Source organism: Cibotium barometz, chromosome 28 (assembly GCF_041138505.1).
Source record: "Cibotium barometz isolate CiBa-2024 chromosome 28, ASM4113850v1, whole genome shotgun sequence".
NCBI classification, from domain to species: Eukaryota; Viridiplantae; Streptophyta; class Polypodiopsida; order Cyatheales; family Cibotiaceae; genus Cibotium; species Cibotium barometz.
In genome coordinates, this window is record NC_141073.1 from 31,516,963 (window position 1) to 31,544,521 (window position 27,559).

Below are 27,559 nucleotides of genomic sequence, written 5' to 3' on the forward strand. Positions count from 1 at the left end.
AGATTGTAAGCCCATCTCTACTCCGATGGAGCCAAGGTTGAAATTGAGAATGTATGATGTTGGAGAGCCTTTTGATATGAGTGTTTACAGCCAAGCAGTGGGCTAGGGGTTTTGGGGGGGGGGGGGGGGGGGGGGGGGGGGGGGGGAGGATTGTTCCTGGCCATTGGGACACAGTACAGGTGAATGTTTATACGTTATACATTTCATTGCATTGGTTGTTGATAATTAAACTGCTTCTACAAGGCTTACTTAGAACAATGGCTGAATGCCAGCTTCAGAGCATGAAAAACAAGCTTGGTTAAATAATAAAACATACGGAAGCCAATGAGGTGATAGCTCAAGTGGTGAAGGTGTTTGCCTAGGACCAAGAGGTCCTGGGTTCAAAACCCCCCTTGGTGCTTCCTCAACAGCATCGCCTACGGGTGAATAAATAAGTGCCTACAGGTGGTTGTCTATGGGCGGTGAAATTTGGTAACTATGGGAGGATCTTGGGCCAAAGGCCAGTTGAAAAATTAAATATATAAATAATAATGATAATAAAACATAAGGAAAAAAGTACCTCAATAATACGACCTTTCGGCAAGCCACCTCCAAGAGCCAAGTCTAGTGTAAGGCAGCCACTCGGAAAAGTCTCTCTGCCATTAAAAACTAGTAATTTAAACTATGCAATAATTATCATCAGCTATATGCAATCCAAAATGACAAACAGAGAAAACAATCAGTAAAACATTTGTAGATTTCTATGTGAAAAGCAAGAAAGCCTACACAAGTGCTCCACCTGCACTCCCGAGCCTTGTTACGCTGCCTTTACCAAAGGAGCTGTTTATGTCAGCAATCACAGCATCTAATGCTTTTTGCTGAGATAACGACAAGTCAAAAGAAGGTAAGAAAAGGCACGGGTGCTCATACTTCACTCATTCTATAGAATTCAACATGCCTGCAACATGGATAAACTGCAAGTGATGAAATTTGGAGTACATCGTGGCCTAGATAGCTTTTACATAGATTTTAATCATTAACTGCAAGTGCTAAACTGATCAAAGCATGATTTAATTCACATGGCCTCCAGATCGATTGCTTTCAGTATAGTGCCTGGCTCAGCTTCACACAACTCAGACATGGCTGTTCCCACCGGAGCTTTCCACTAAGTTTCAGTTTTACAGAGAGCACTTCTTGAGAGTAACTAAGGACGGTTTCATTGAGAAATCCAACTATATCTATGGACACATGTCCCATGCCATGAGGATTGCCATTGGTCAATTGAGGGTGGCTTCTCATCGCCTCTGGATAGAGGCAAAGAGAGCCGAAGGCATACCATGGGAGGTGTGGAAATGCATATTATGCACGACTGGGGAGGTAGACTGAGGAGCACTACCTATTCAGATGCCCAGTTGAGATACATGGGAGGTTTCACTCTCTTCGGAGAGGAGTTTGGTGCCCTTTCAGGGGTGTGCACTACAGAGATCAGCAATGCTAGGACCTTTACTTGCTGCAGCTGCAACATTACAAAGAGGCTTTGCTGAGGCTACATACAGATAGGGAGGGTAGATCAGCAGGATATCATGTAAACATCCATCACAGACTTCTTTGGCCCCCACCAGACAACCACGACGGATACTCAGCATCTGAGGGGACAGAGAGATTATGGATAGTGCACACAAACTCATCGGAAGAGTGCAACCCGGACCCCAAGATATATTGGTGCCTCCCACACATGGCATCGTTAGAGAGGGCACAGCTGCTTGAGACAAGAAGATGGCCCTGCCCGAGGATGGCACGTGAAACTGTCTCCTTGACGAATAAATCTGTAAATGCAAGGCCAGCGTTACGCGTACACGGGCCTGTTTCTCATTTGGTAAAAAGGTCGTTTCTTGTTTCAATGTTTTATATTTTAGTTTACACATGTATGTATGGATCATATGTATCACATTTTTTGAACTCATAAACCTATTGAGTTTTTAATAGACATTAATATACTCTCTCTCTCTCCCCCTTCTTCCCAACAATCAATCTTGTTAGAGATCTTGAGGTTACATCATTGCGTAATTAGAATCTTAGCGACCAGTGAAGCGTTTCTAATTCTTTAGGTTCCCAAAAAGAACCAATAGATACATTTGAGGATGGCAGTATGGAATTGCAACGGAACTCTGTCATCGGACACAAGAGGCTTCACACAGATTTATTTAGATACACATATTATCTTTTACAGAGAAACTCATCAAAGCCCAGAGAGAGGGCTACTGAAGGTGGCGAGTAATACGTGGGAATCGGCCTTCAGAGGTCAGACACATACCACTAGAGGGGTGCATGGTTCAGGAGGAGTGGCATGCTTGTTTCGGTCTCATCGGAGAAGATGCTCACAGTGGTCAAATGAGATAAAAAGACCTGCTTTATGTGAATGCGATTGTAGCCATATTTGGTAGTGATGTGTGTGAACACACTAGGACCAGCCAGGGCACTTTTTTCCTCTTTAGGAGATTTTTTCCTCCGTGCTAATATACACCCATCTTGGGGTATACTTATCATCTTTGTACAACACACCTTCATTATCTATCTATCACCTCATTGTGTACTCCCTTGAGCTTCTCCATTGTGTGTGTGTGTGTGTGTGCACGCACATTTCTGCAACTCTATTTCCAACATTTGGTATCAGCGCATACGCTCCTCGCCCGTACTGCTACCTATCCTTCACCCGGAGTCGCCTGTCTTCTTGAATCGGATTAAGGAGCCCTTCTGGGTGAAGAAAGAGGACCGTGAAGTGTGCAGTACTTTGTATATATATATATATATATATACCTAGATGAGTCCAGGAACATGCCCAAATTCACCTTTTAGGAACGTGCATGTTATATAATCATGGTAGTCAACCCACAAGACTATATAACTATCAAGTCCATTATGCATAGTATGGACTAGATACTACGACATCCCCACTAACGTCATCAGTGCCCAATAGTGGGTGTAGAACTCTGTATCAAGATATGCTCTCACACACGCACTCCACACACACACACACACACACACATAAGAGTATACATTCACACAAAGCCCTTCGTACTACAATTTTGTACTACGGTTTTGTAGCCGGATTTTCGTTTTAGGCACATTTCGCCCGTGCTGCTACCTATCCTTCACCCTAAGTCGCCTGTCTTCTTGAATCGGATCAAGGAGCCCTTCTGGGTGAAGAAACAGGACCCTGAAGTGTGCAGTACTTTGTACTACGGTTCTATAGCCGGATTTTCGTTTGTACCTTAATTGCCTTGATATCCACGGCCTATTTACGGAGGTTTTTCGGCGACCTCTCCCTCAAGATGCACCACCATTTCTCCTTGACACATGCACTCTATGCCTCGAGGACATCAACACTACCAGTGGATATGCTCTAGGATGTGGACATTTTTCCCATTTGTCTTGCATCACCCAGAAGCTAGTATGTTTCTCGGCATGTCCCTCTTGCCGGAGCACAAGTCTACCTAGCGACATACGGAGTTCTCGGCATTGACGATCTTCCCCCAGGCTTTGCTCGAGTTAATGCTAGGACTAGCAGGCCTCTTGATTTTACATTAGCTAGTGACTTAGGACTCGATGCCGCCCCAATAACAAAGATCAGGAGACTGAGGTGCCTCCAAAGATTGAGTGGAATGCACTCAAGTTTGATGGATACCAAAGAGTCCTTCAAGAGATTCGGCTTACAGCACACAAGCGTGTGGGTGGTGCTGGTCCCAGTGGCACCTCGGGTGATGGCGATGGACAGTAGTGCTACTTCATATGAGCAGTGTGTCCTTACATGAGAGGATCTTACACGCATAGAGTTGCATGCACGTACCATTGCTGATTATAGATTTTGGGTTTACAGACATAGTCGTCTTAAAGTAGCATGACGTAGAGAGAGGGAGAGGACTGTATAGCAGCTTATGAGACTCATGAGCTCCCGAGTACGCTAGCACCATCTTATGATCCTGCCTTTGAGGCAAATCTCCCGATAGATATTCGACGAACCCCGCAGTCGACACAGCCTCCTTGACATGCACAATAGCCTCGATATGCACGTTGACCACTAGTCAGAGATGACGATATTGATTGGGTGCCCGTTGATAGTGACTAAACTCAGACTAGCTGAGTTAGCTCACTTACATTGTACTTAGATTTATTGGCAGTGGCTAACCTCAGACTAGTTGGGGTAGCTCATATTCATTATGCCTTGATCTATTGAGTTAGTGGCAAGAAGGCCATTGACACGAATTGGGTTTACAAGTCTAAACGTAAAACTAACAGTAGTGTCAAGCGATACAAAGCAAGGCTTGTTACAAAGGGTTATGCACAGAAAAAAGGCATTGACTATGGCGAAACCTTTACACCCACATGTCGCATGACTACCATGCAGAGTATCATTGCATTAGCAGCACACAAAGATTGAAATGTATGTCAGTTGGATATCAAAACCGCCTTCTTAAATGGAGACTTGCATGAGAAGGTCTATGTATCTCAGCCTTGTGGTTTTGTTCAGAAATCAAAAGTATACTGATTAAAGAAAGCTTATATGGTCTTAAGCAGGCTCCCATAGCATGGTACGAAAAGATACATGTATGCTTGGTTGCACAGGGTTTTTGCAACCCAACTGACAGTACCCTCTATATTAAGAGGACTAAGAATGTTTTATTGATCATCGTGTTATACATTGATAACATACTACTCACAAGCCCTAATGATGATCATATTTCAGCTTTTATAGTTGATTTAGAGAAGTCTTTTGAGATATAGTATCTTGGATCGTTGCACTACTATTTGGGCATTGAGTTTTGGCAACGTAAACAATGGCATTGAGTTTTGGCAGCGTAAACGATGGCATTGTTATGCTACAAAGGAAATACATAGATGCATTGTTGAAGAGGTTCAATGTTGAAAACTGTAAACCTATGGCTACACCTATGGAGCAGGGTTTACGACTAAGTCTTCAAGATGCAACTGACTCTTTTGATGCTGCCTTGTAACAAGAAGCTGTTGGATGCCTTATCTTTTTGTGTAACACCAAGCTTAACATTCAATATGTGGTCTCAATATTGAGCAGATTTATACATAGCTGTCACATATAATCTGCATTGTAGTGCATAGTGACAAGATGGCTCATCATCAATGCATCATTGTACAACAGTAGGATACTTTAGGATATGATTTTGTCGTATGCCGTGGCTCCATCGTAAGCCTCATTCCGGGATATGTCAGGCATGAGCTACGTAGGTCTTTCCTCAGCCATAGAGTGTCAGTCAGTTAATCGAGTCCCTTAACCCACTTGAAGAGAATCATTCTTGCATATAGAAGTCTGTCAGAAGCCTTAGCATTTGCATTAGAAAGCATTCATGGCATTGCATAAGCATGTAATCCTTTGCATAAGCCTTACACCTTTTATCCAAGCTTAATACCCAGTCGGTAGCATCATTTCCTAGTCGGCCAGCATTATAAGCATAATATTCAGCATATATAATATATCCAAGTCGTGTAGCTTATTTGTATACATTGGACCTGCACTTCAGCCAACCGACCAGCCCTATGCCTTCATATATAGCTAGTGTTTCATCCTCTCATTCATTCATCATCGATCAAGCACACAAACATTCAGCCATCCAGAAAATGCAGCCTTGTGTAGAAGCGTTTCAGCCCACAGCTCTTCTCAGCCCCATGTCAGAATTCAGCATTCATCGTTGTTCTCCATCCTCCCAGGTGAAGGAAAACGCAGCATATTCAGTCATCATCGTTCCATATTCACAGCCATAGAACAGTCCCAATTCAGCCTTCTCTCAGCCTCAGTCTTGCAGCTTTCCTACAACCACTTGGAAGAGTGCATTGGCGTCGAGATTGGTCATCATTGGTGCTTCTACAGCAATGTACAGTCAGTCCGACTCTGTCTTCCGAAGGTCTTGCGCTTGGCTTATCTACAGCCCCAAAGTCAGTCCTACAGTCATTCTCTTCAAAGAAATAAAGCAAATACTCCTAGCAATAGGGGGGGGGGGGGGGGGGGGGGGGGGGGGGGGGGGGGGGCCTTCAATGGGTAATTTGGGACCCAATAAGGTGTACACATCTCTCTCTCTCTCTCTCATCTCTTAGAGTTTAAAGTGATAAAATCGATTGCTACAAAACTCAGGATACAGAAGGCGGTGTGAGACTTTGTGTGACACGATCCATCTACACATAATTCCGTTGCATGTTACATTGGTAACAAATTCAGCTTGTCCACAAACACCACATCCTAGCGTGAGAGCATCCTTGGATGGTCAAACTTTGCTCTGGGGCACGACCACCGACTTCAAAAAAATGTCTCCAAAGAGGAGAGTACACATCAACAAGAAGATGTCTCCCTCGAAGGAGACCATACTCTTCCACCAACATCAGATACCATAGCTCTACTCCGAGCTCAAAACCAATTTCTCATGGAGCGTCTCCAACTCTTGGAGGGCACCGCAACAAAACCCACTCCACCACCCTCGACTTCATCTCTCTTTTCTTTCAGATGGAACAACAAAGACGAGAAGATGAGGCCAGACCACGGTAAGAAAGAGCTGAAGCAAAAGCAAGAAAGCAACAAGAAAAAGCAAACAAACGGGACTACAAGGAAGCTCAACACAGGCTTAAAGAAGACCAGCGTCAGGTTGACCTCGCAGCTCGGGAGCACCAACGAGAGCTCGATTGTGAGCGAATGTTACTCGAACACAATCCGGAAAGGGAGGCTATGCATCTACAATTTCAGCATACCCTCTCTTCATTCTCTCCACCCATAGGTGCCACCAGCCAAACTCCCGCAACATCAACAACCGTCATCCGGACTTAGCCAAACTTTAGTAAGTATGAAAGTAAGTGTGATCATTCAGCTGTCAATCAATTTATTCATCAGTTTAATGCTTATTTTCCTTTGGCAAAGCTAACAAATCCGCAAGATAAGTCCACATAGCGGCTCCCCACCTTACGGGTGAGGCAGTCACTTGGTGGCAGCTTTGGTCTAGTTTACATACAAACCTGACCACATGTATCACAGCTTTTCACTCAGACACCTTCGTCCATGACCTGAAGACCAGATTTCTCCCTCCTTGGTATATGACCAACCTTGCAAAGAGTTCTATGGACTCAAACAGAATGGGTCGCCCGTGCTTCACATTTCTGGTAAGGTTATCAATAGTAAGGGTTATCTAGACGGGCCAAGATGGATCAATTCATTTGTGGACTGGATCCTAACATTCGGTTCACAGTTCGCAACTTTGAACCCAACGCATATGACCAAGCTTTGACTCTCCCTCAAAATGAAGAAATGAAGATGAACGGAGGCAAGCCGAAACAACCGCAGTCTAGTACCAAATCCCTGCAGCAACAATCTGCAGTCTAGTACCAAACCCCTGCACAGCAACAATCTGCTTCACAGCCAGGGAAGAGTACTCCGTCTTCTAAAGACGCTAAGAAGGACAACAATTCTAGCTCTAGTTCAGAGGGTAAGAAGGATAAGGAATCCAAACCTAAGAAAATCCTCGAGGAAAAGACTAAAGCAGGCATCACTAGAGGCTATCTTCCTCTAGAGGAGCAAAGAAAGTACCAGACAAAGAACCGTTATTTCTTCTGTGATACATTGGGGCATGGTAAAAAGGATTGCCTGAAATGGCAAGCGGAGCAAGCCTCTAAGCAGCCTTCTTCCACAATTGCCACAGCTTCTCCCGCTCCTCCAACACCGCCTACTACCACCAACACACTTTAGCTCTTAACCTTTTATGCATCCTATGCCATCCATGCTATATTTTTTTTTCCGGGAAAAAGATCCTTCTATTAGTTACTGAAAAAACCACCTCGAAGAGCTAAAATAAGCAATGAAGGGCTAGATACAAACTCGCCTCATGTACAGGGCGACAATCAAGTAAAGAGATGCTTCTCCACCAGCTGGCCACTGTCACCATTTGGCCGCCCATTTGGTCCATCTCCATTTCTGGTCGGACTTCTATGGGATTGTCACTCCATAGAGCAGCCAGATTCATGCCATGTTCACATGAGGCCAGGCCGGTGTCTCATGTGAAAGGGCCAATCACTTTGTGTCACATGGACATGAACCAGTTTCGTGCCACCCGTGTGTGATCAAGATTGTGCCGTATAGACGGGAGCCTGTATCATGCCACCCATGTATGACCAAGACAGTATCTTGTCCATGGGACTGGTCACTGTCACTCCATGGAAGGACCCGTGTTTGCACCGCCTCTTGCCTATGGGACTGCCACTCCATAGGAAGGCCAAGGTTTTCACATTCGGTCGCGCCAGACTCGAATGTTTTGAACAAGTTTCATGAAAAGGAGATTTCGTCCATTACATGTGCACGTGCATCCATCTTTGCATGTCTAAAATTGTTTTCGCTTGACTTGTATTTGTGTATTTGCCTGCTATGATGTGCCACTTACTGAGCGGGGACGCCTGCCATGAAGCTTGCTCTGTTTTCTGACATGTTCTGTTGCATGTGAACAAGTGGTAAGTATGGTGTATTCATTTATTTTAATATTGTTTTTCTAACCTTTGAAATTATAAGACTTACGTATTCATACATAATAGTAAGATAAGATTGAACAAAGTAATGTGAATGTGGGAGTATTGACTCAAGATAGGCTGAATTTTCTTAATGCATATAAAGATTGTTTTACCGATGCATTGCCAAGAGAACTACCTCTTGAGAGGCCCGAGGATCATTGCATAGATCTTGTGCAAGGTAGTTCCCCACCTAATCAATCCGCATACCGTGTGAGTGCCGCACAACAAGAGGAAATCATGAAACAGGTTATTGAGCTTTTGGAGAAGGGTTTGGTTCAACCAAGCTCCTCACCTTTTTGCTCTCACGTGCTGCTTGTGCAAAAGAAAGATGGATCATTCCGTATGTGCATGGATTACCGAGCTCTAAACAAGCTCACCATCAAGAATCAGTTTCCGATTCCGCGCATAGATGACATCTTGGATAAACTCGATGGTTCGGCTTGTTTTAGCCGTATCGATTTGAAGAGTGGTTATCACCAGATTCGTGTGGTATCCCAGGATGTCCATAAGACCACATTCAGGACAGCTTTTGGATTGTATGAGTTTTTGGTGATGTCTTTTGGCCTTACCAATGCCCTGGCAATTAAAGTGAGAGTATAAGTCAGGTGTATGTAGATGTAGCTTCAAAAAGAGAAGGTAGGAGCACTGACAATGTGTTTAGCATGACTCATGCTCTATTCATTTTATCCATTACAAAGAGCATGTACTCATGCTTTCCCTCAATCATCCAAAGTAGCTTCGATACACCAAATCACAACAAAGCAACATCCAAATAGCATCCAACACCATGTGAATCACAAGGCATATGACTTGCAAGGATTAGCTTCAAGTAAGGACTCCCAAAATCAATGCAATCATTGGCTCATGTAGGCACATGCATGTGCTTGCTCTTTAGGCTAAGATTTGGCAATAATATGAAGCCACATCTCACTGTTTTCATGTATATCACTTCAGCCCTTTGCCTTACTTCATAGCCATCATCAATGAGCAAAAATATCATCCAAATGGCAATTAGAAGCTTCAATGGGGCTCAATGACCACATAAGGTGTGATGCTTGCTTAATGCTATATCACTTCAGCCCTTTGCCTTTACTTCATAGCCATCATCAATGAGCAAAAATATCATCCAAATGGCAATTAGAAGCTTCAATGGGGCTCAATGACCACATAAGGTGTGATGCTTGCTTAATGCTAAGCTGTTGCTGCCGGGGTGCCATCAATCTTTGGCATCTGGATCCTGCAGCCTAGCCACACTGCATATGCAAAGAAGGGGGCATCTAGAGTCTCCTCCCGATTTGCAGGATCATGCCAAATCCACTCGCCCGGGTCCCACTGTAGGCGCACGTGAGGTCGGCACTGCCATATCCATAGCCGCCAGATACTCTCCCTAGCCACCTTGGCCAGTGGTGGGTCTATGGGCCACTCCCGCACCTGAAATCCAATCACCCTCACCCTCTGTAAGGTGAGGCCACTGAAATCCTCTTAAGGGGAGCTCGGATCTCTTTAATCTACCATGGGATCCAATAGAAAAAGTGAGTAGACCACTGCCCTCAGCTGCTCCGTTGACTGCCACAGGGATATCATGTCTAGTAAACACACCTAGCTACACTAGGGGAGTCGGGTCTAGGATAGGAGTCAGCCACTCTTGAAGAATAGCTGAGTCGATGTCAATGTTGAGCATGTCTCTACCCCAGATACCTGTCAAGTCTCTCTCCTGTACCTCTGGGGGTAATTATCTGTGTGCGATCCTCCAAGGGACCTAGCAAGTCCTGTGCTCAACGCTTCCCATGATACATGAGGTTGGGCCCCAACATGTGGCCACTGGGTAAACGAATCAAGGGTTCCAAACCAATGGCTACCAAAGCCGCTCCGCTAAGGCTACCGGAGCAATCTGTCTAAGGACCGGCCTGAGGTGATCCCAAGCTCAAAGTAAACTGGCTGCGAATCTGTCCTCAAAAGCTAGACAAAGACCGCGGGCTCGCATCTCTGTGAAGATCCATCTGGTACTCTGCAACCAAGGTCCCCCTAGATTCGGGATGCGGGCTGAAATCCGGACCAAGAAGAAGTCCTTCCAAGCTCACCACCAAGAAGGAGTCAAACAATCACCTTGCCCAGTAGGGCACGGCTCTGAATAGTTGTCAATGAGGCCTAGGCCCCCTCTACGTCATGGCTGAATGATCACTCTCCATGCCTGTCAAATCCCGGCCTAACTCACCTCCCAACCATGACAGCTGTGGGCGAGCCCACAGTCTTGGCTGTCCCCACCGAGCCACGAGCTGAGCTAACTAGGTTGACGTACCGACCAATCTCCTCCTCGTGACGTCCCATACCGCCACGAAGCTGCCCTCGCGGGCCTCGCGACTGCTGTCGGCCTCGGCTGCATAAAGCAGGTGCACGTCTGCACTAGATCCAGGCTCCAAGACCATAGAGCTCTCACAAACTCGCGAGACTCTCTATAATACAATAACTAACCTTGGCCACCCTTTTATAGGCTCTTGGCCGGTCATCGGGCGTCCACACTTGGCCGCCTGTCCGTCCATACTTGGGTGCCCGCCCGTTAGTATTTCCCTAGCTCAGCTCGTCAATCAGCCTACCTAGTTCCAAGCTTCCCCAAGCCTCGAAACTAGTCTTGCATGCGTATAGCACACGGTAGATACACACTGTGCACATGACATACTCCCCTTCCTCTAAGAGCTCACTCCTGAGCTCACTAAAAAGCCAGGGTAATCTCTCTGAAGAGTAGTCAATGTCTCCCATGTAGCGTCCTCCTCAACACGATCCTTCCACTTGATCTTGTATTCCGTGATAAGCGTACTACGCAATCTTCGTTCACGAAATCCAAGAATCTTTTCAGGTTCGTGCAAAACAAATGTCATGTCCTGGACATCTATGATTTCTTGAGGAGTAACTAACTGATCTGCTCCACCCAGTACTTCCTTAAGTCTACTGACATGAAATACAGGATGAACTTTCACATGAGAAGGCAAATCTAATTCATATACAACTGAACCAATCCGTCGTGTAACACGAAATGGTCCACAGTATCTAGGGGATAATTTCGGAGATCTACCTGTCCGTAAAGTCTCGGAATCTTTCGGAACTCGCAAATACACCATCGTTCCTTCAGAGAACTCTCTAGTTGAACGATGTCTATTAGAATAAAACCTGTCTCGGTCTTGAGCACTTCTAATAAATTCCTTCGCAACTTGTAACATTTCCTGCATATCTTGCAAAAAATTACGTGCTGCATCATGCTGAAGTCCTGAAAATCCTACTGTAACAGGTGATCTTGGTTGAAAACCATACATAAGCATGAAAGGACTAAACCCTGTACTCGTATGCTTAGTACTGTTATATGCAAATTCTAACATAGGAAGATAATCCTCCCATGAACTCTGTCTTTTGGATACGTATGCCCGAAGCATATCCTCCAAAATCTGATTCACTCTTTCAATCTGGCCATCAGATTGAGGATGATCAGAGGAACTCAAATTCAAAGTTGTTTCCAACTTCTCAAAAACAAGTTTCCAAAAATCACTCGTAAACTTAGAGTCCCTATCACTGACTATGTCCTGCGGCGGTAACCCGTACAGTCTAAACACTTGCTCGATAAACTGCCGAGCTAATTGTGTAGCTGTAATAGTCTTCCGGGTCGGTAAAAATCTAGCCATTTTTGTCAAGCGATCTACCACAACCCAAATAGAATCGTGACCTTGATGTGTTCTTGGCAATCCGGTAATAAAATCCATGGAAATACTTTCCCATTTATTACTTGGGATTTGCAAAGGATGCAACAACCCAGCCTGTCTAAAGCGTTCAGCTTTATTTGCCTGACAAATCTGACACTTGAGAACATAATCTTCTACATACCCTTTCATCTTCGGCCAATAAAAAGTGTGTTTCACTAATGATAGTGTCTTGTGTACCCCAGGGTGTCCAGCAGAAGGGGCGTCGTGACACTCTCTCAGAATCTTGGACCTAATGTCCGGGATCTGTGGGGTACACAAATTTTGTCATTACGGAATAGCAAACCATTCCGAATCATCCACTGACCTCCTGCAGCCTGAATAGTAGACTGCTCAATCACCGAGTCTTGGTCAATCAATGAGCTCCCGTCTTGGATCTTCTGCCAAAATGGACCAAAATAACTATCAGTCCTGCAAAGCCCTCTCAATGACTAAAATAAGTCAGTAGAAATCTCGGTGAACGACAAAGAATTCACCTCTCTAATTCGACTAAGCGCATCTGTAATATTATTCATGGACCCTTTCCGATAACGGATCTCAAAATCAAAATCTTGCATTAACTCTGCCCAACGAGCTTTCCTTCCTCTCAAATCATCCGCATCACACACATACTTGATTGACTGATGATCAGTCAATACCACAAACTTGGAGCCATATAAATAATGTCTCCAAACCTTGAGAGCATGAATCACAGCATAAAGCTCCTTCTCAAGGGTTGGCCAACGAGATTGAGTGTCGTCTAGCATTTTACTTTCAAAAGCAACCGGTCTACCATCTTGAAATAAAGCAGCTCCGATAGCATAGTCACTAGCATCAGTTTCAAGAACATAAGGCCGACTAGGATCAGGCAATGCTAAGATAGGTGCTTCCTTGACTTTATCTTTCAAAAGTCTGAAGGCCATATCCAAATCGTTATTCCAAGTGATAGGCTGATTTGACTTACGTCCAAGACCTTTCAATAAGTCGGTCAGTGGTAGTGTGAGCTGAGAGTACTCCCGTACAGATTTCCGAAGAAAAACAACAAAACCGAGAAAAGAACGAAGTTGTTTCACTGTTCGCGGTATAGGCCAGTCCAAAACCTTCTGAACTCGGTCATAGTCAATGCTCAATCCATCTCTAGTGATCTCGTGTCCCAAGTAAATGATGTCGGTCATAAAGAACTCACATTTACTTAACTTAGCATATAGTCGATTCCGTCTTAAAATAGATAAGACAATCGTGAGGTGTCTGACATGATCCTCAAGAGTACGACTATAAATCAAAATATCATCCAGGAACACGACCACAAATTTCCCCAAATGTTCACGAAAAAGATCGTTCATCATTTGCTGGAAAGTGGCTGGAGCATTGGTTAACCCAAAAGGTAATACGAGAAACTCGTAATGGCCATACCTAGTCCGAAAGGCGGTTCTTTCGACATGCTTTTCATGAATACGTATCTGGTGATAGCCAGTACGTAAATATATCTTCGTGAAATATTTCGCTCCTGCTAACCGGTCAATCAGGTCATCTGATCTAGGGAGAGGATAACGGTTCTTAATGGTCAGCTTGTTCAATCTCTTGTAATCTATACACATTCTCCAAGTATTGTCCTTCTTTCTCCTAAGCAACGCATGTGCACCCCAAGGTGATTTACTGGGACGGATCTCGCCCATCCTCAAATAATCTTCGAGTTGTTTAGCCAACTCATCTTCCTCAGCTTGGCTCATCCTATAAGGTGGAATACTCACAGGATGAGCACCAGGGATCAAGTCAATACGATGATCTACTGCCCGTTCAAGTGGTAAAACCGATGGCAATTCCTTAGGAAATACATCTTGAAACGAATCAAGTATCTTCTATAATTCTTTGCTTTCAAACACACTTAATTCATTCACATCCATGGAAGGGATGAGAAAAGAAGAAAGTGGAATCAATACACAATGGAAAGCGGTATACAAAGAAAAATCCATTATATTTCCAAAATCAATTGTATTTACAAGAGGTCCCTGAGAGGGATGAATACAATCACCTAAAATACTATACTTGGTGTCCCTATGCTGAAAAGAAAAAATATGACTAGACCAATCTATCTGGACGTCAAGAGTCTTAAACCACTCAATCCCTAATAACAAGTCTACATTTTCCAGATGCATAACATAGCATTCCAGAGTATCTTTGTAGTCCTGAATCTGGATTGGAAGCATCTCCACCTTGCGATCCCAAACTTGTCTTCCCGCAGGTAGACGTACCTCATAGGTATGGTCGCTGAGTGTCGTATCAAGACTCAATTTCTGCACAAGTTTGTAGTTAACAAAATTATGCGAACTGCCAGGGTCTAAAAGAATATAAACCTTATGGCCATTCACTTCTCCATAAACTCGGAGAAGATCATGCATGCTAAATACCTTAGAATTGAACAGACAATCAGAACAAGTACTAGGACGAGAAAGTACAGTAATTGACTTACCTGTCAAAGACAACTGGTTAGCTGCCTTTGGCTTGGGTCCTGCGTTTGACTTGGTACCCTTTTGCTTTGGGCACTCGTTACGCATGTGTCCTTTTTCTTCGCAGATAAAACAACGTCCTTCCTTCTTGAGCTTCAAAGCCCTAAGGAGTCGTTTCTTCTTCGCTGGTGTCGAACTTGAATTCTTCGAAGGTTGGTCCGAAGACTTTCCTTCTGTCGTGTTAGCCATAGGTGTGGAGAACTTTCTTTTATGCTTGTTCCCCTGCTCGGTAACGGGTTTCGACTTGGAAGAGACCATCGTATCATCATAGATACGAGCTGAATGAATGGCCTCGTCCAAAGTTTTACATTTGTTATTTTTAACCTGTAATCGGTACGAGTCTAGTAAACCAGCTACGAAAAACCCCAAAAGAGTAGTGGGATCCATCTTTGTAGCTTTCATCTGCAAGTCACGAAACTTCTGGAGGTAGACCTCATAAGTAAGGTGCTGCGAGGTCATGGTCAAAGCTGAAAACCGGGCAACAACATCATAGTCATCCTCTTTCTTGAGGAATTCTTTCTTGAAGATATCTTCAAATTGTACCCAAGTCGTTGGCTTAGGGTTGAGTTCCTTCCACAAAAGCAAAGCTTTGCCGGATAGGAAACCTGCTGCTAACTGGATCCTCATTCCAGCGAGATTTCATTGTCTCGCCCTTTTGGGATGTGACATGATCTTAGGAATCCAGTGGTTTCGCCAATATGAACCCATTCCTGATTGGGAGTATGACACTTTTACTATCTAAAAGGTTTCCCTGAGCCTGTCATGATTCGTGAGGATAAGAGCATTCTTAGCATTCCTTTGATTTCTCATCTCCAGGCGTGATGAGCTATCCGCAAGGGAGCGGAAGGAGCATTGATTTATGTTCGTGCTCAAACAACTTCTACCTCATCGATAGCGACCAAGGTGGTACCAAACGTTATGTACTGTACGGATCCGTACGTACTGTACGTTGTTTGGTACGGAAAAAAATTTTAAGGTACGTAAAAATACGTACCATTGGTAAAAATACATAAAATCTCAGAAATTTCAGCCACCTACATAAAATTTCAGTCCATGTCCACATTGACTTGATAAGTTAATCGTACTTAATACTTAATACTTATTACTTAAGACAAGTCACATTGTCACAAGTGAGTCGTCCACAGATGGTGGGCTAAGGCTCTGAGAGAGAGAGAGAGAGAGAGAGAGAGAGAGAGAGTTTTGTTGCTACCTTGGGGGCCTGAGCAAGGGTGGGTGGGGAAAGGGAGCCGGGCCACCATATTGCCAGCCGTACTGGTGGGCGCCAGTGGCCGAACAGGGGCGGTGAGGGCAGAGGTGAACTGAGGTGGCGGTGAGCAGGGGGCGGCCCAAGGAGAAGGCGGCAGCGAGTCGCGATAGTAGGAAAGAGAGAGAGAGTGCGACTGTAGAGGGGAGAGAGCATGGCGGCTGGCCCTTACCGGAAGGTTAAGGTCGTACGGCCTCCAGAGTCCAGATGCAAGACGCAGGCACGCCGCACAAAAGGACAAAATGGGGGGGAGGGGGGGGGGGGGGGGAGGACGTACGGATCGATCCGTAAGGGGGCCGGGCCAGCATATTGCCAGCCGTACTGGGCGCCAGTGGGTGGCTGAACAGGGGCGGTGAGGGCAGAGGCGAACTGAGGCGGCAGTGAGCAGGGGACGGCCCAGGGAGAAGGCGGCGGCGAGTCGCGAGACAGTAGCGAAGAGAGAGAGAGTGTGACTGTAGAGGAGAGAGAGCATGGCGGCTGGCCCTTACCGGAAGGTTAAGGTCATACGGCCTCCAGAGTCCAAATGCAAGACGCAGGCACGCCGCACAGAAGGACAAAACGAGCGCGCGGGGGGGGGGGGGGAGGACGTACGGATCCCCGTACGGTACGGATTGGATCCGTACGTACGTTTTGATCCTACCTTGATAGCGGCTGTCTCATCTTCATCTTCCATCCCGCAGTTGGCAGACCTCATGTCTCAACACCAGGACATTATGCTTAGGGACAATCTCCCACCCTCTCGTCTTGAGGATCGTCCTAGCAAGTTTCCTTACCGTCTTTCCAAGACTCGTTCTGCCATCTTCCTCACCATTTGTTACACCCATCCTGTTTGTCCAAGAGAAGGACAAGTTTTTGTCCAAAAGAAGGACAAGGCTGCACGTCTTTGTATAGATTACAAGGCATTAAACAAACTCACCATCAAGAACAAGTTTCCTATGCCCAAGATTGAGTACATTTTGGACGGTGCAAAATTTTTCACTAGGATCAATCTCAAAAGTAGTTATCATCAGGTCCACATTTTTTAAGCTGACATTCCAAAAACAACTTTTCGGACAAAGCATGGTCACTATGAGTTCATAGTCATGCTGTTTGGGCTTGCCAATGCACCAACAACCTTCAATAAAATGATGTCCAAGGTTTTCGCAGTACTCATTGATGAGTGTGTTTTCATATTTCCTGGCGACGTCCTTATATTCTCAGCCACTGTGGAGTAGCATGAGCAAGATGTGGTAAAAGTCTTGCAACTTTTGCGAGATAATGGACTTTACATGAACGCCAAAAAGTCTATCTTCGGCATTACAGAGATTCAATACTTGGGCTACATCATCGGTTTCTCTGGGATTCAATTGGACCCCTCAAAGGTTCAAGATATCTTGGATTGCGACATTCCTAAGACCACCCAAGACATCCGTTCATTCATAGGTCTTTGCCAAGCCTACAGTACGCACGCATGTTAACCAGTTTTCCAACCTTGCCGCACCTCTCACCGACTTGCTCAAGGAGATGAAAACCCGTCGGCAAGCAAGTCACAGTTACAAGCAAGGCGCTTGATGCATTCCGTGCACTCCAGAAAGTAGCCTCAGAAGCGCCTGTTCTGAAGTTAGCATCTTGGGATGAACCTTTCGAGGTCTTTACAAATGCCAGTAATGTAGCCATTGGCGTTGTTCTTCAGCAAGACAATAGCCTCATGGCCTCCTACAATCGAAAGTTGGTTGCTGCCGAAAGGAATTATACGGTTTATGACAGAGAGCTTTTGGGTGTGATCACAGCGCTCAAACATTGGAAGCCTTTTCTTTATGGATAGGTTCTCACAGTCAAAACAAACCACCAAGCACTTAACTAGCTCCAGACGATACCAAGTGCCCAGTGGAGTGATCAGCAAGCCAGATGGAGTCAGATCTTCCAACAATTTGGAGGAATGATTAAGTACATCCCTGGTAAGCATAACCCACTTTCGCAGATGCTCTTAATCGAAAGACCAGCATCTAGACCATGCAAGAGTCTACCATTCTCGAGATCTCTAGAAAAGACTTGGCTAGCATGAAAGATCAGTATGTTGATTCCGCAGAGTTTGGTACTCAATATAGTTTGGCCCTCAAGTACATCCCTCGTAAGCATAACCCACTTTCGCAGATGCTCTTAATCGAAAGACCAGCATCTAGACCATGCAAGAGTCTACCATTCTCGAGATCTCTAGAAAAGACTTGGCTAGCATGAAAGATCAGTATGTTGATTCCGCAGAGTTTGGTACTCAATATAGTTTGGCCCTCAATTCTGAGCCTGGCCATTATTCAATGCAAAACGGTTGGTTGTTCTACAAGAACCGTCTGTGTCATTCGAGAATTCGCATAGCTCTTCTCCATGAAGCCCATGACTCCTTAGTTGGAGACCATAGAGGTATCAACAGTACCCTCGAGAAATTGGAAAGGTCCTTTTATTGGCCCAAAATGAGGCATGATGTTTATTCACATGTTCAAGCCTGTAAGATTTGTCAAAAAGTCAAGGTTCCACATATGAAAACGGTTGGTTTACTTCAACCTTTGCCTATTCCCAACGAACCTTTCATCAACATTTCAATGGACTTTGTAGAGCCTCTACTAGCATCCACCGGATCTCACAACACTCAGTGTTTTACCATTGTGGATCGCTTTAGTAAGTTCTGCATGCTAATCTCATGCGAACATACAGCCACAACCGAGGACGTAGCTAGCCTTTTTCTCAAACATTGGTACCCCATTTGTGGTTTGCCTAGCACCATCACATCAGACAGGGATTCCATGTTCACCTCGCATTTTTGGAGATCATTATTCGAGAGCATTGGGACCAAGTTACAGTTGTCTAGTACATTCCATCCACAGACAGACGACCAGAGAGAAATCAATAACCAGTTGGCCTTTGATGTTCTCAAGTCATACTATCATGACCAACAGTCCAAATGGGAACATTATCTTCCATTGGTCCAAGCCATCTTAAACGATACTCATTCATCCAATGTCGAACGTACTCCGTATGAGGCACCCTTTGGTCGCCGTTTCTCTTCTCTTTTGACGAGAATTGTGTCTCTGTTTCTTAAAACAACGCAATCATTCTGCGAAATTATTAAGTCAGTTAAAGACCGCTTAACCAAAGCCCAAGAAGCTTACAACATACAGGCAAATAAGTCTAGATGAGATGTCCACTTCAAGAAAAGAGATAAGGTCTATTTACGTATCATGAAACAACAGAGATTAAAACAAGTGGGCAAAAGTTGTCCCAAGCTTTCTTTGCGTAGTTTTGGACCTTTTCCTTCCTATGGTTAAGAAGCTAAGTGATGTCTCCATGAAGTTAAAGTTGCCTAACAGTTGGACGATGCATGATGTTTTCCATGTTTCTTGGCTAAAACCATATGTTGGACTGGAAGTTTTTTTATGTTTCAGATGAACAGTAGCCAGACGTGGTTGATGAAGCAAAAGTCATTGAGCCTGAGTAGATCCTTCTTCATCGATGGAAGCATGGTTCCAATCGAAGACTCTGTTAGTTCTACACGAAGTTCCGAGATCGAGGTACCCACGAAGCCGTTTGGCTAGACGAGGAGTTTTTTCAAAAGTACCCCCCGTTGTTGGCAGACTACTTGGAAGCCATGAACTTGCCGCCAAGCTAAGCAGTAGAATGTCACATGCACTCTACATTGGAGTGCATGGTGACAAGATGGCTCATCATCAGTGCATCAATGTACAACAGTAGGACCCTTTAGGATATGATTTTGTTGCATGCCGTGGCTCCATTGTAAGCCCTAGTCCAAGATATGTCAGGTACGAGCTACGCAGGTCTTTCCTCAGTCATAGATTGTCAGTCCGTCAGTCAAGTCCCTTTTTCCTAGTCGGCCAGCATTATGAGCATAATATTCCGCATATATAATAGATCCAAGTCATGTAGCTTATTAGTATACAGTCGACCTACACTTCAGCCAGCCGACCAGCCCTATGCCTTCATATATAGCTAGAGTTTCATCCACTCATTCATTCATCATCGATCAAGCACATCAGCATTCAGCCATCCAGAAAACGCAGCCTTGTGTAGAAGCGCTTCAGCCCAAAGCGCTTCTCAGCCCCACATCAGAATTCAACATTCATCATTGTTCTCCATCCTCCCGGGTGAAGGAAAACGCAGAATATTCACTCATCATCATTGAATATTCATAGCCATAGAACAGTCCCAAATCAGCCTTCTCTCAGCCTCAGTCTTGTAGCCTTCCTACAGCCGCTTTGAAGAGTGCATTGGCATTGAGATTGGTCATCATTGGTGCTTCTACAGCAGGGTACAGTAAGCCGAACTCTTTGTCTTCCGAAGGTCTTGCGTTTGGCTTATCTAGAGCCCCAAAGTCAGTCCAACAGTCATTCTCTTCAAAGAAATGAAGCAAATACTCCTAGCAATAGGAGGGGGCCCTTCAATGGGTAATTTGGGACCCAATACGGTGTACAGATCTCTCTCTCTCTCTCATCTCTTAAAGTTTGAAGTGATTAAGTGGATTGCTAAAGACTCACGAAACTCAGGATATAGAAGCCGGTGTGAGACTATGTGTGACAGGATCGATCATCTATGCATAATTCCTATTGGAAGGTCGTGACCTGGCCACCTACATCCCACATGGATAGAGTCCCAAGCAATGGGATCTGTCAGAATATGCAACGGAGATGAAGACAAGATCTGAAAACACAAGAGCAAGTGCACTGCAGAAAAACACAGCAATAGAGAGGGAGAGAGAGAAGCGTATAACTCTACTATATACACAAGAAAATCCCGGAGACTGAATACAAAGTATGTGCTTCTTTCTGATGGAGATATCCGTGTCATTGTTTTGTATGTTGATGACCTCATTCTTTCTGGCTCAAATACTGGGTTGGTCACACAGGTTCAGTCCAAGCTTTCAGAGACATTTGAGATGACTAATCTTGGCCTTCTACATTATTTTCTTGGGCTGGAGGTTTGGCCAAAAGATGATTGTATCTTCATTCCTTAGCAGAAGTATGTGAAGAAGCTGCTCACACTTTATGGGTTGGCAGATTGTACACCTCTCTCTTGTCCCATGGATCCCAATGCCAAGTTATCCAAGGAGGATGATACACCCTTGGTGGATTCCACAGAGTACTAATAGATTGTTGCATAGTTGTCACGGTACGAAAATACGATACCGTACGGTACGATACCGTACGGGAATATTCGGTACGATATGAAATTTTGGGATACGGTACGATAAAATACGGTTTTTATATTTTACACTTACAAGCTATGGAGCTTCAAGCTTGAATGTGAGGGAAGGTTGGGAGGGGAGGAGTCTACAGTGCTTGAGAAACCAGTACATGGATATGTGTCTCTCCCGGTTGGATCTCCCGATTGTCTCCAAAAAAGAACCTGGATGGGTAATGCAATACCAAAGGTCTCCCAATGTAGCGTTTATGACTAAGGGACCGTCCTTGCACAAATACGAGGAGTGCATCTAGGGTGATAAGTTTAGGGACTCCTCTCTAGATCAAAATGGCCATGTCCAAATGTTCTCCCTTGTGCATAACTTGAGAATCTAATTGTCTAGCCTACCTATACCAGGGATCCCCAAGTGATGTAGCAAGATTCTCTCATCCTACCAATCAAGTGTACACTACCAGTCTACCTCGCCAGATTTTTTAGGTCTCTCCACAACCCCATATGGAATACTGAGTGGACACGAAAGTTGCGAAGTATTGCGAGCATTTGGGATCTTCGTAAAGCAGGGTTTCTATTTTTTCGGCATTTGGGAAAAAAATTTCAAGGAAAAAAAATTTTTGGGGGGGGGGGGGGAACCTAACTCGTACCGTACGATATCGTACGGTATCGTACCGTACGACTCGTACGTACGAACGGGTTCGTACGCATACGAGAAACAACTATGGATTGTTGGCTCATTGCTTTACCTTGCCAACACCCATCCAAACATCTCCTATGCTGTGAGTCCTCAACCACTTCTCATCAACCGCTCGAAGGTCTCATTAGCAGGCAGCTTTGAGAGTTCTTCATTATCTTCGAAGTACTTCAGATTATGGCATTACCTACTCGTGTGGTGCTGATTTGGTTGGCTTCACAGATTCTGATTGGGTAGGCTGTATTGATACTCGGAGGTCTACATCTGGATATTGCTTCATGCTTGGTTCTAGATTGGTTTCTTGGTTCTGCTTCTTCCACCGAGGCTGAGTATAAATCCTACCTTCTCTCCTCTACTGAGTCACTTTGGATTCATCAGATTCTGGATCATGTGCTTTGCCGACACTTCCCCAGTTACTATATTCTCAGATTCTCAGAGTGCTATTGCTCTAGCACAAAATCCTGTGATATGGGGACGATCCAAGCATATTTGTGACATGTGGGTGCTTAAGACCGTAGTAATCACAACCTTAGTCTAACTAAACTGCACTTAATGATGTTTAAAAGATAGACAAATTGGTGTCAATGCAATGCAGCTATATTATATGAGGAATGCGGTTTACAATGAGATCCAAATGGATCTATATTGCTGAATATGCTGCCTATATGCTGAATATGCTGAATGAACTGCTGTCCACTATCTTTCCCTTGTCTCCTGGGAAGGAAACGCTGAAGGGAGGCTTTGGAACAGATGTTATGCTGACCTGATGATGAAACGCAGATGCGTTTGCAGATCTGATGGGCTGAACTGAATGCGTTTGCTGAAGATGATGCTGATGATGATGCGTTACTGAAGATGATGCTGATGATGATGCGTTACTGAATGTGCTGATGCGTTGGCTGGTTATGCTGCTCTCAAAGCTTCCTGGAGGAGATGCGTTGGAGAACACTGGGCTGAATGCTGCTATGATGAGCTTGCCATGCTGAATGGAGAGGCGCCTGTATATATATACAAGCATGCTGCTGGTCGGCCAGCATAAGGGCTGTCGGCCAGATGACATGTCCACAACTGCTATCGGCTGCCCCATAAATGCCTGTAAAATTGCATAAATGCCAGTAAAATACCTGATGATGTCTATGATGCTAATATGATGCCATGTCACTGTACACCTGACTGGTGTGCACGTGACATTCCCCGCTGCTAAACTGTTGCTGGGTGGTATACCTGGCAACCTTCGACTCCTCTGTGATCCTTCTCCTCCGAACCACTGCCCCCTTCTGTCTTCTGCTGCCGGGACTGAGGCCGTCTGCAGGAGTGAAATCCTTTGAGCCAAGACTCCATGTACTGCGAGAACTGAATGGCAAATACCTGAGTCACCCCTGACCTGCCTCTGGAAACCTTTCACCTACCATCTCCGTCGTACCTGAAGCTCTGAACCTCCTGAGGCGATGTTGGAGCAAACTTCCGTCTTCTGTGGAAGAGAAACCCCCTGCTGCTGCCAGTTGAAGCCCAAAACTTATGTACTCCTTTGATGATGGATGTCATTCTTCCCCAGAGAGTTCATGGGCAACATGTATGCAAGACTGACTGCTAAGATGACTGCTATGCAAGCCATGTGCAACCCTATATGCTGTGCAAGAATGCAGATGGATGGGTTACTGATGCAGACCTAAGGAAAAATCCCTAAGGGTGGCTTGCAAAATTTTGAGAACTGGGTTTAACTGTGCGGAAGCGATAAAAATGATGTCTGACTGAATGACTGATGAACTGAACATGCTCTAAGGCTGGTTACCCTGTAACGCTCTGATACCAATGTGACATGTGAGAGCTTATGGTAACATACGTTCTCGATCAAGCTCACGTTGGTGTTCCCGAGCGGCGAGGTCAGCCTGACGCCGGTCTTCGTCGATCCTGCGTTGGGCTTCCTCAGTCCCGTCTTTCTTCTTTTTCTCTTCTCCTTCGGGCCTCGTCCTCTCTCCTTTGTTGTTCCATCTGAAAGAAGAGGGAGATGTAATCGGGTGCTACTGGAGGTGTAGAAGGATGTGCTGCTGCTGCCTCCAAGAGTTGGAGACGCTCCATGAGCAGCTGGTTCTGAGCTCTAAGAAGAGCTATGGTGTCTGCTGCAGGCGGAAGAACAAGGTCTCCTTCGGGGGAGACGTCTTCCGGCTGATGAGTACTCTCCTGTAGACATGATGCTGAAGTCGGTGGTCGTGCCGGAACGCAATCTAACCATCCAAGGATGCCCCCACGCTAGGATACGGTGTGTGTGGACAATCTGAATCTGATACCAATGTGATATGTGGGTGCTTAAGACCGTAGTAATCACAACCTTAGTCTAATTAAACTGCACTTAATGATGTTTAAAAGATAGACAAATTGGTGTCAATGCAATGCAGCTATATTATATGAGGAATGCGGTTTACAATGAGATCCAAATGGATCTATACTGCTGAATATGCTGCCTATATGCTGAATATGCTGAATGAACTGCTGTCCACTATCTTTCCCTTGTCTCCTGGGAAGGAAACGCTGAAGGGAGGCTTTGGAACAGATGTTATGCTGACCTGATGATGAAACGCAGATGCGTTTGCAGATCTGATGGGCTGAACTGAATGCGTTTGCTGAAGATGATGCTGATGATGATGCGTTACTGAAGATGATGCTGATGATGATGCGTTACTGAATGTGCTGATGCGTTGGCTGGTTATGCTGCTCTCAAAGCTTCCTGGAGGAGATGCGTTGGAGAACACTGGGCTGAATGCTGCTATGATGAGCTTGCCATGCTGAATGGAGAGGCGCCTGTATATATATGCAAGCATGCTGCTGGTCGGCCAGCATAAGGGCTGTCGGCCAGATGACATGTCCACAACTGCTATCGGCTGCCCCATAAATGCCTGTAAAATTGCATAAATGCCAGTAAAATACCTGATGATGTCTATGATGCTAATATAATGCCATGTCACTGTACACCTAACTGGTGTGCACGTGACATTCCCCGCTGCTAAACTGTTGCTGGGTGGTATACCTGGCAACCTTCGACTCCTCTGTGATCCTTCTCCTCCGAACCACTGCCCCCTTCTGTCTTCTGCTGCCGGGACTGAGGCCGTCTGCAGGAGTGAAATCCTTTGAGCCAAGACTCCATGTACTGCGAGAACTGAATGGCAAATACCTGAGTCACCCCTGACCTGCCTCTGGAAACCTTTCACCTACCATCTCCGTCGTACCTGAAGCTCTGAACCTCCTGAGGCGATGTTGGAGCAAACTTCCGTCTTCTGTGGAAGAGAAACCCCCTGCTGCTGCCAGTTGAAGCCCAAAACTTATGTACTCCTTTGATGATGGATGTCATTCTTCCCCAGAGAGTTCATGGGCAACATGTATGCAAGACTGACTGCTAAGATGACTGCTATGCAAGCCATGTGCAACCCTATATGCTGTGCAAGAATGCAGATGGATGGGTTACTGATGCAGACCTAAGGAAAAATCCCTAAGGGTGGCTTGCAAAATTTTGAGAACTGGGTTTAACTGTGCGGAAGCGATAAAAATGATGTCTGACTGAATGACTGATGAACTGAACATGCTCTAAGGCTGGTTACCCTGTAACGCTCTGATACCAATGTGACATGTGAGAGCTTATGGTAACATACGTTCTCGATCAAGCTCACGTTGGTGTTCCCGAGCGGCGAGGTCAGCCTGACGCCGGTCTTCGTCGATCCTGCGTTGGGCTTCCTCATAGTCCCGTCTTTCTTCTTTTTCTCTTCTCCTTCGGGCCTCGTCCTCTCTCCTTTGTTGTTCCATCTGAAAGAAGAGGGAGATGTAATCGGGTGCTACTGGAGGTGTAGAAGGATGTGCTGCTGCTGCCTCCAAGAGTTGGAGACGCTCCATGAGCAGCTGGTTCTGAGCTCTAAGAAGAGCTATGGTGTCTGCTGCAGGCGGAAGAACAAGGTCTCCTTCAGGGGAGACGTCTTCCGGCTGATGAGTACTCTCTCCTGTAGACATGATGCTGAAGTCGGTGGTCGTGCCGGAACGCAATCTAACCATCCAAGGATGCCCCCACGCTAGGATACGGTGTGTGTGGACAATCTGAATCTGATACCAATGTGATATGTGGGTGCTTAAGACCGTAGTAATCACAACCTTAGTCTAATTAAACTGCACTTAATGATGTTTAAAAGATAGACAAATTGGTGTCAATGCAATGCAGCTATATTATATGAGGAATGCGGTTTACAATGAGATCCAAATGGATCTATACTGCTGAATATGCTGCCTATATGCTGAATATGCTGAATGAACTGCTGTCCACTATCTTTCCCTTGTCTCCTGGGAAGGAAACGCTGAAGGGAGGCTTTGGAACAGATGTTATGCTGACCTGATGATGAAACGCAGATGCGTTTGCAGATTTGATGGGCTGAACTGAATGCGTTTGCTGAAGATGATGCTGATGATGATGCGTTACTGAAGATGATGCTGATGATGATGCGTTACTGAATGTGCTGATGCGTTGGCTGGTTATGCTGCTCTCAAAGCTTCCTGGAGGAGATGCGTTGGAGAACACTGGGCTGAATGCTGCTATGATGAGCTTGCCATGCTGAATGGAGAGGCGCCTGTATATATATGCAAGCATGCTGCTGGTCGGCCAGCATAAGGGCTGTCGGCCAGATGACATGTCCACAACTGCTGTCGGCTGCCCCATAAATGCCTGTAAAATGCCTATAAAATTGCATAAATGCCAGTAAAATACCTGATGATGTCTATGATGCTAATATGATGCCATGTCACTGTACACCTGACTGGTGTGCACGTGACAATATTGAAGTGCATTATCATTTTGTATGCGACTGGATCGAGTTGGGCTTTCTTCAACTAGCCTACTGTTCTACCAAGGACAATGTGACTGATCTCTTCACCAAACCACTTCCGAGAGCTACTATGGAGGTGTTACTTCAGCGTGCTGGTATTGGACCGCCCCTCTGGCGCTGAAGAGGAGGTGTTGGATTATATCATCTCCGGAGGATCTACATCATCTTTTTCATGATTGTATTGGCCATTTATGAGACCCCACATTGGCATATCTTAGCAGAGATTATTCAGCATTTTTCTACCATTTTTTGGTATTTTTAGGCATTTTATGTAGCATTTTATGCTACTGCCATGCTATCGGCCTGCTACAGCTGGCCGACCAGCATCCTGAGGGAGTATATAAGGGCTGGCTCACTTTCCCTCAATTCATCTCATTTTCAGCATTCAGTTGAGGTCATGGCAGCTGCTACTGCTTCTCACTATTGTACAATACCTACGGGCTTCCCTCGTGCTCAGATTTCAGCAATAAACATCAGTTTCTAGCATTTACAGGTCTTGTACCTGGGCCTACATCTATATTTTGTATTTGCTTCACTTTCTTTCAAAACACGTCAAAGCCACGATTCTATTCGGGTTGTGGTAGACCGCTTGACAAAGATGGCTAGATTTTTACCTGCACGGAAGACTGTTACAACTACGCAATTAGCAAGGCATTTTATCGAGCAACTGTTTAGACTAAACCGTTTACCACAGGACATAGTCAGTGATAGGGACTCTAAGTTTACAAGTGACTTTTGGAGGCTTGTTTTTGAGAAGTTGGAAACAACTTTGAATCTGAGTT

The 27,559-nt window shown here is 45.2% G+C and overlaps 1 protein-coding gene across 2 annotated transcripts in view; it reads right to left on the reverse strand.

Moving 5' to 3' along the window:
• Positions 1–27,559, reverse strand: part of RECA1 (recA DNA recombination family protein) — a 109,295-nt gene that overhangs the window by 74,977 nt on the left and 6,759 nt on the right. Inside the window, exons 2-3 of one of the 2 annotated variants that reach the window (XM_086822378.1) lie at positions 766–857; positions 560–635 (exon numbers count right to left, since the gene is read on the reverse strand). The exons of the other annotated variant lie outside the window; for it this stretch is intronic. Coding sequence (XP_086678504.1) covers positions 560–635; positions 766–857 — 168 coding nt within the window. The remainder of the gene's footprint in view (positions 1–559; positions 636–765; positions 858–27,559) is intronic. 2 annotated transcript variants of the gene reach the window in all.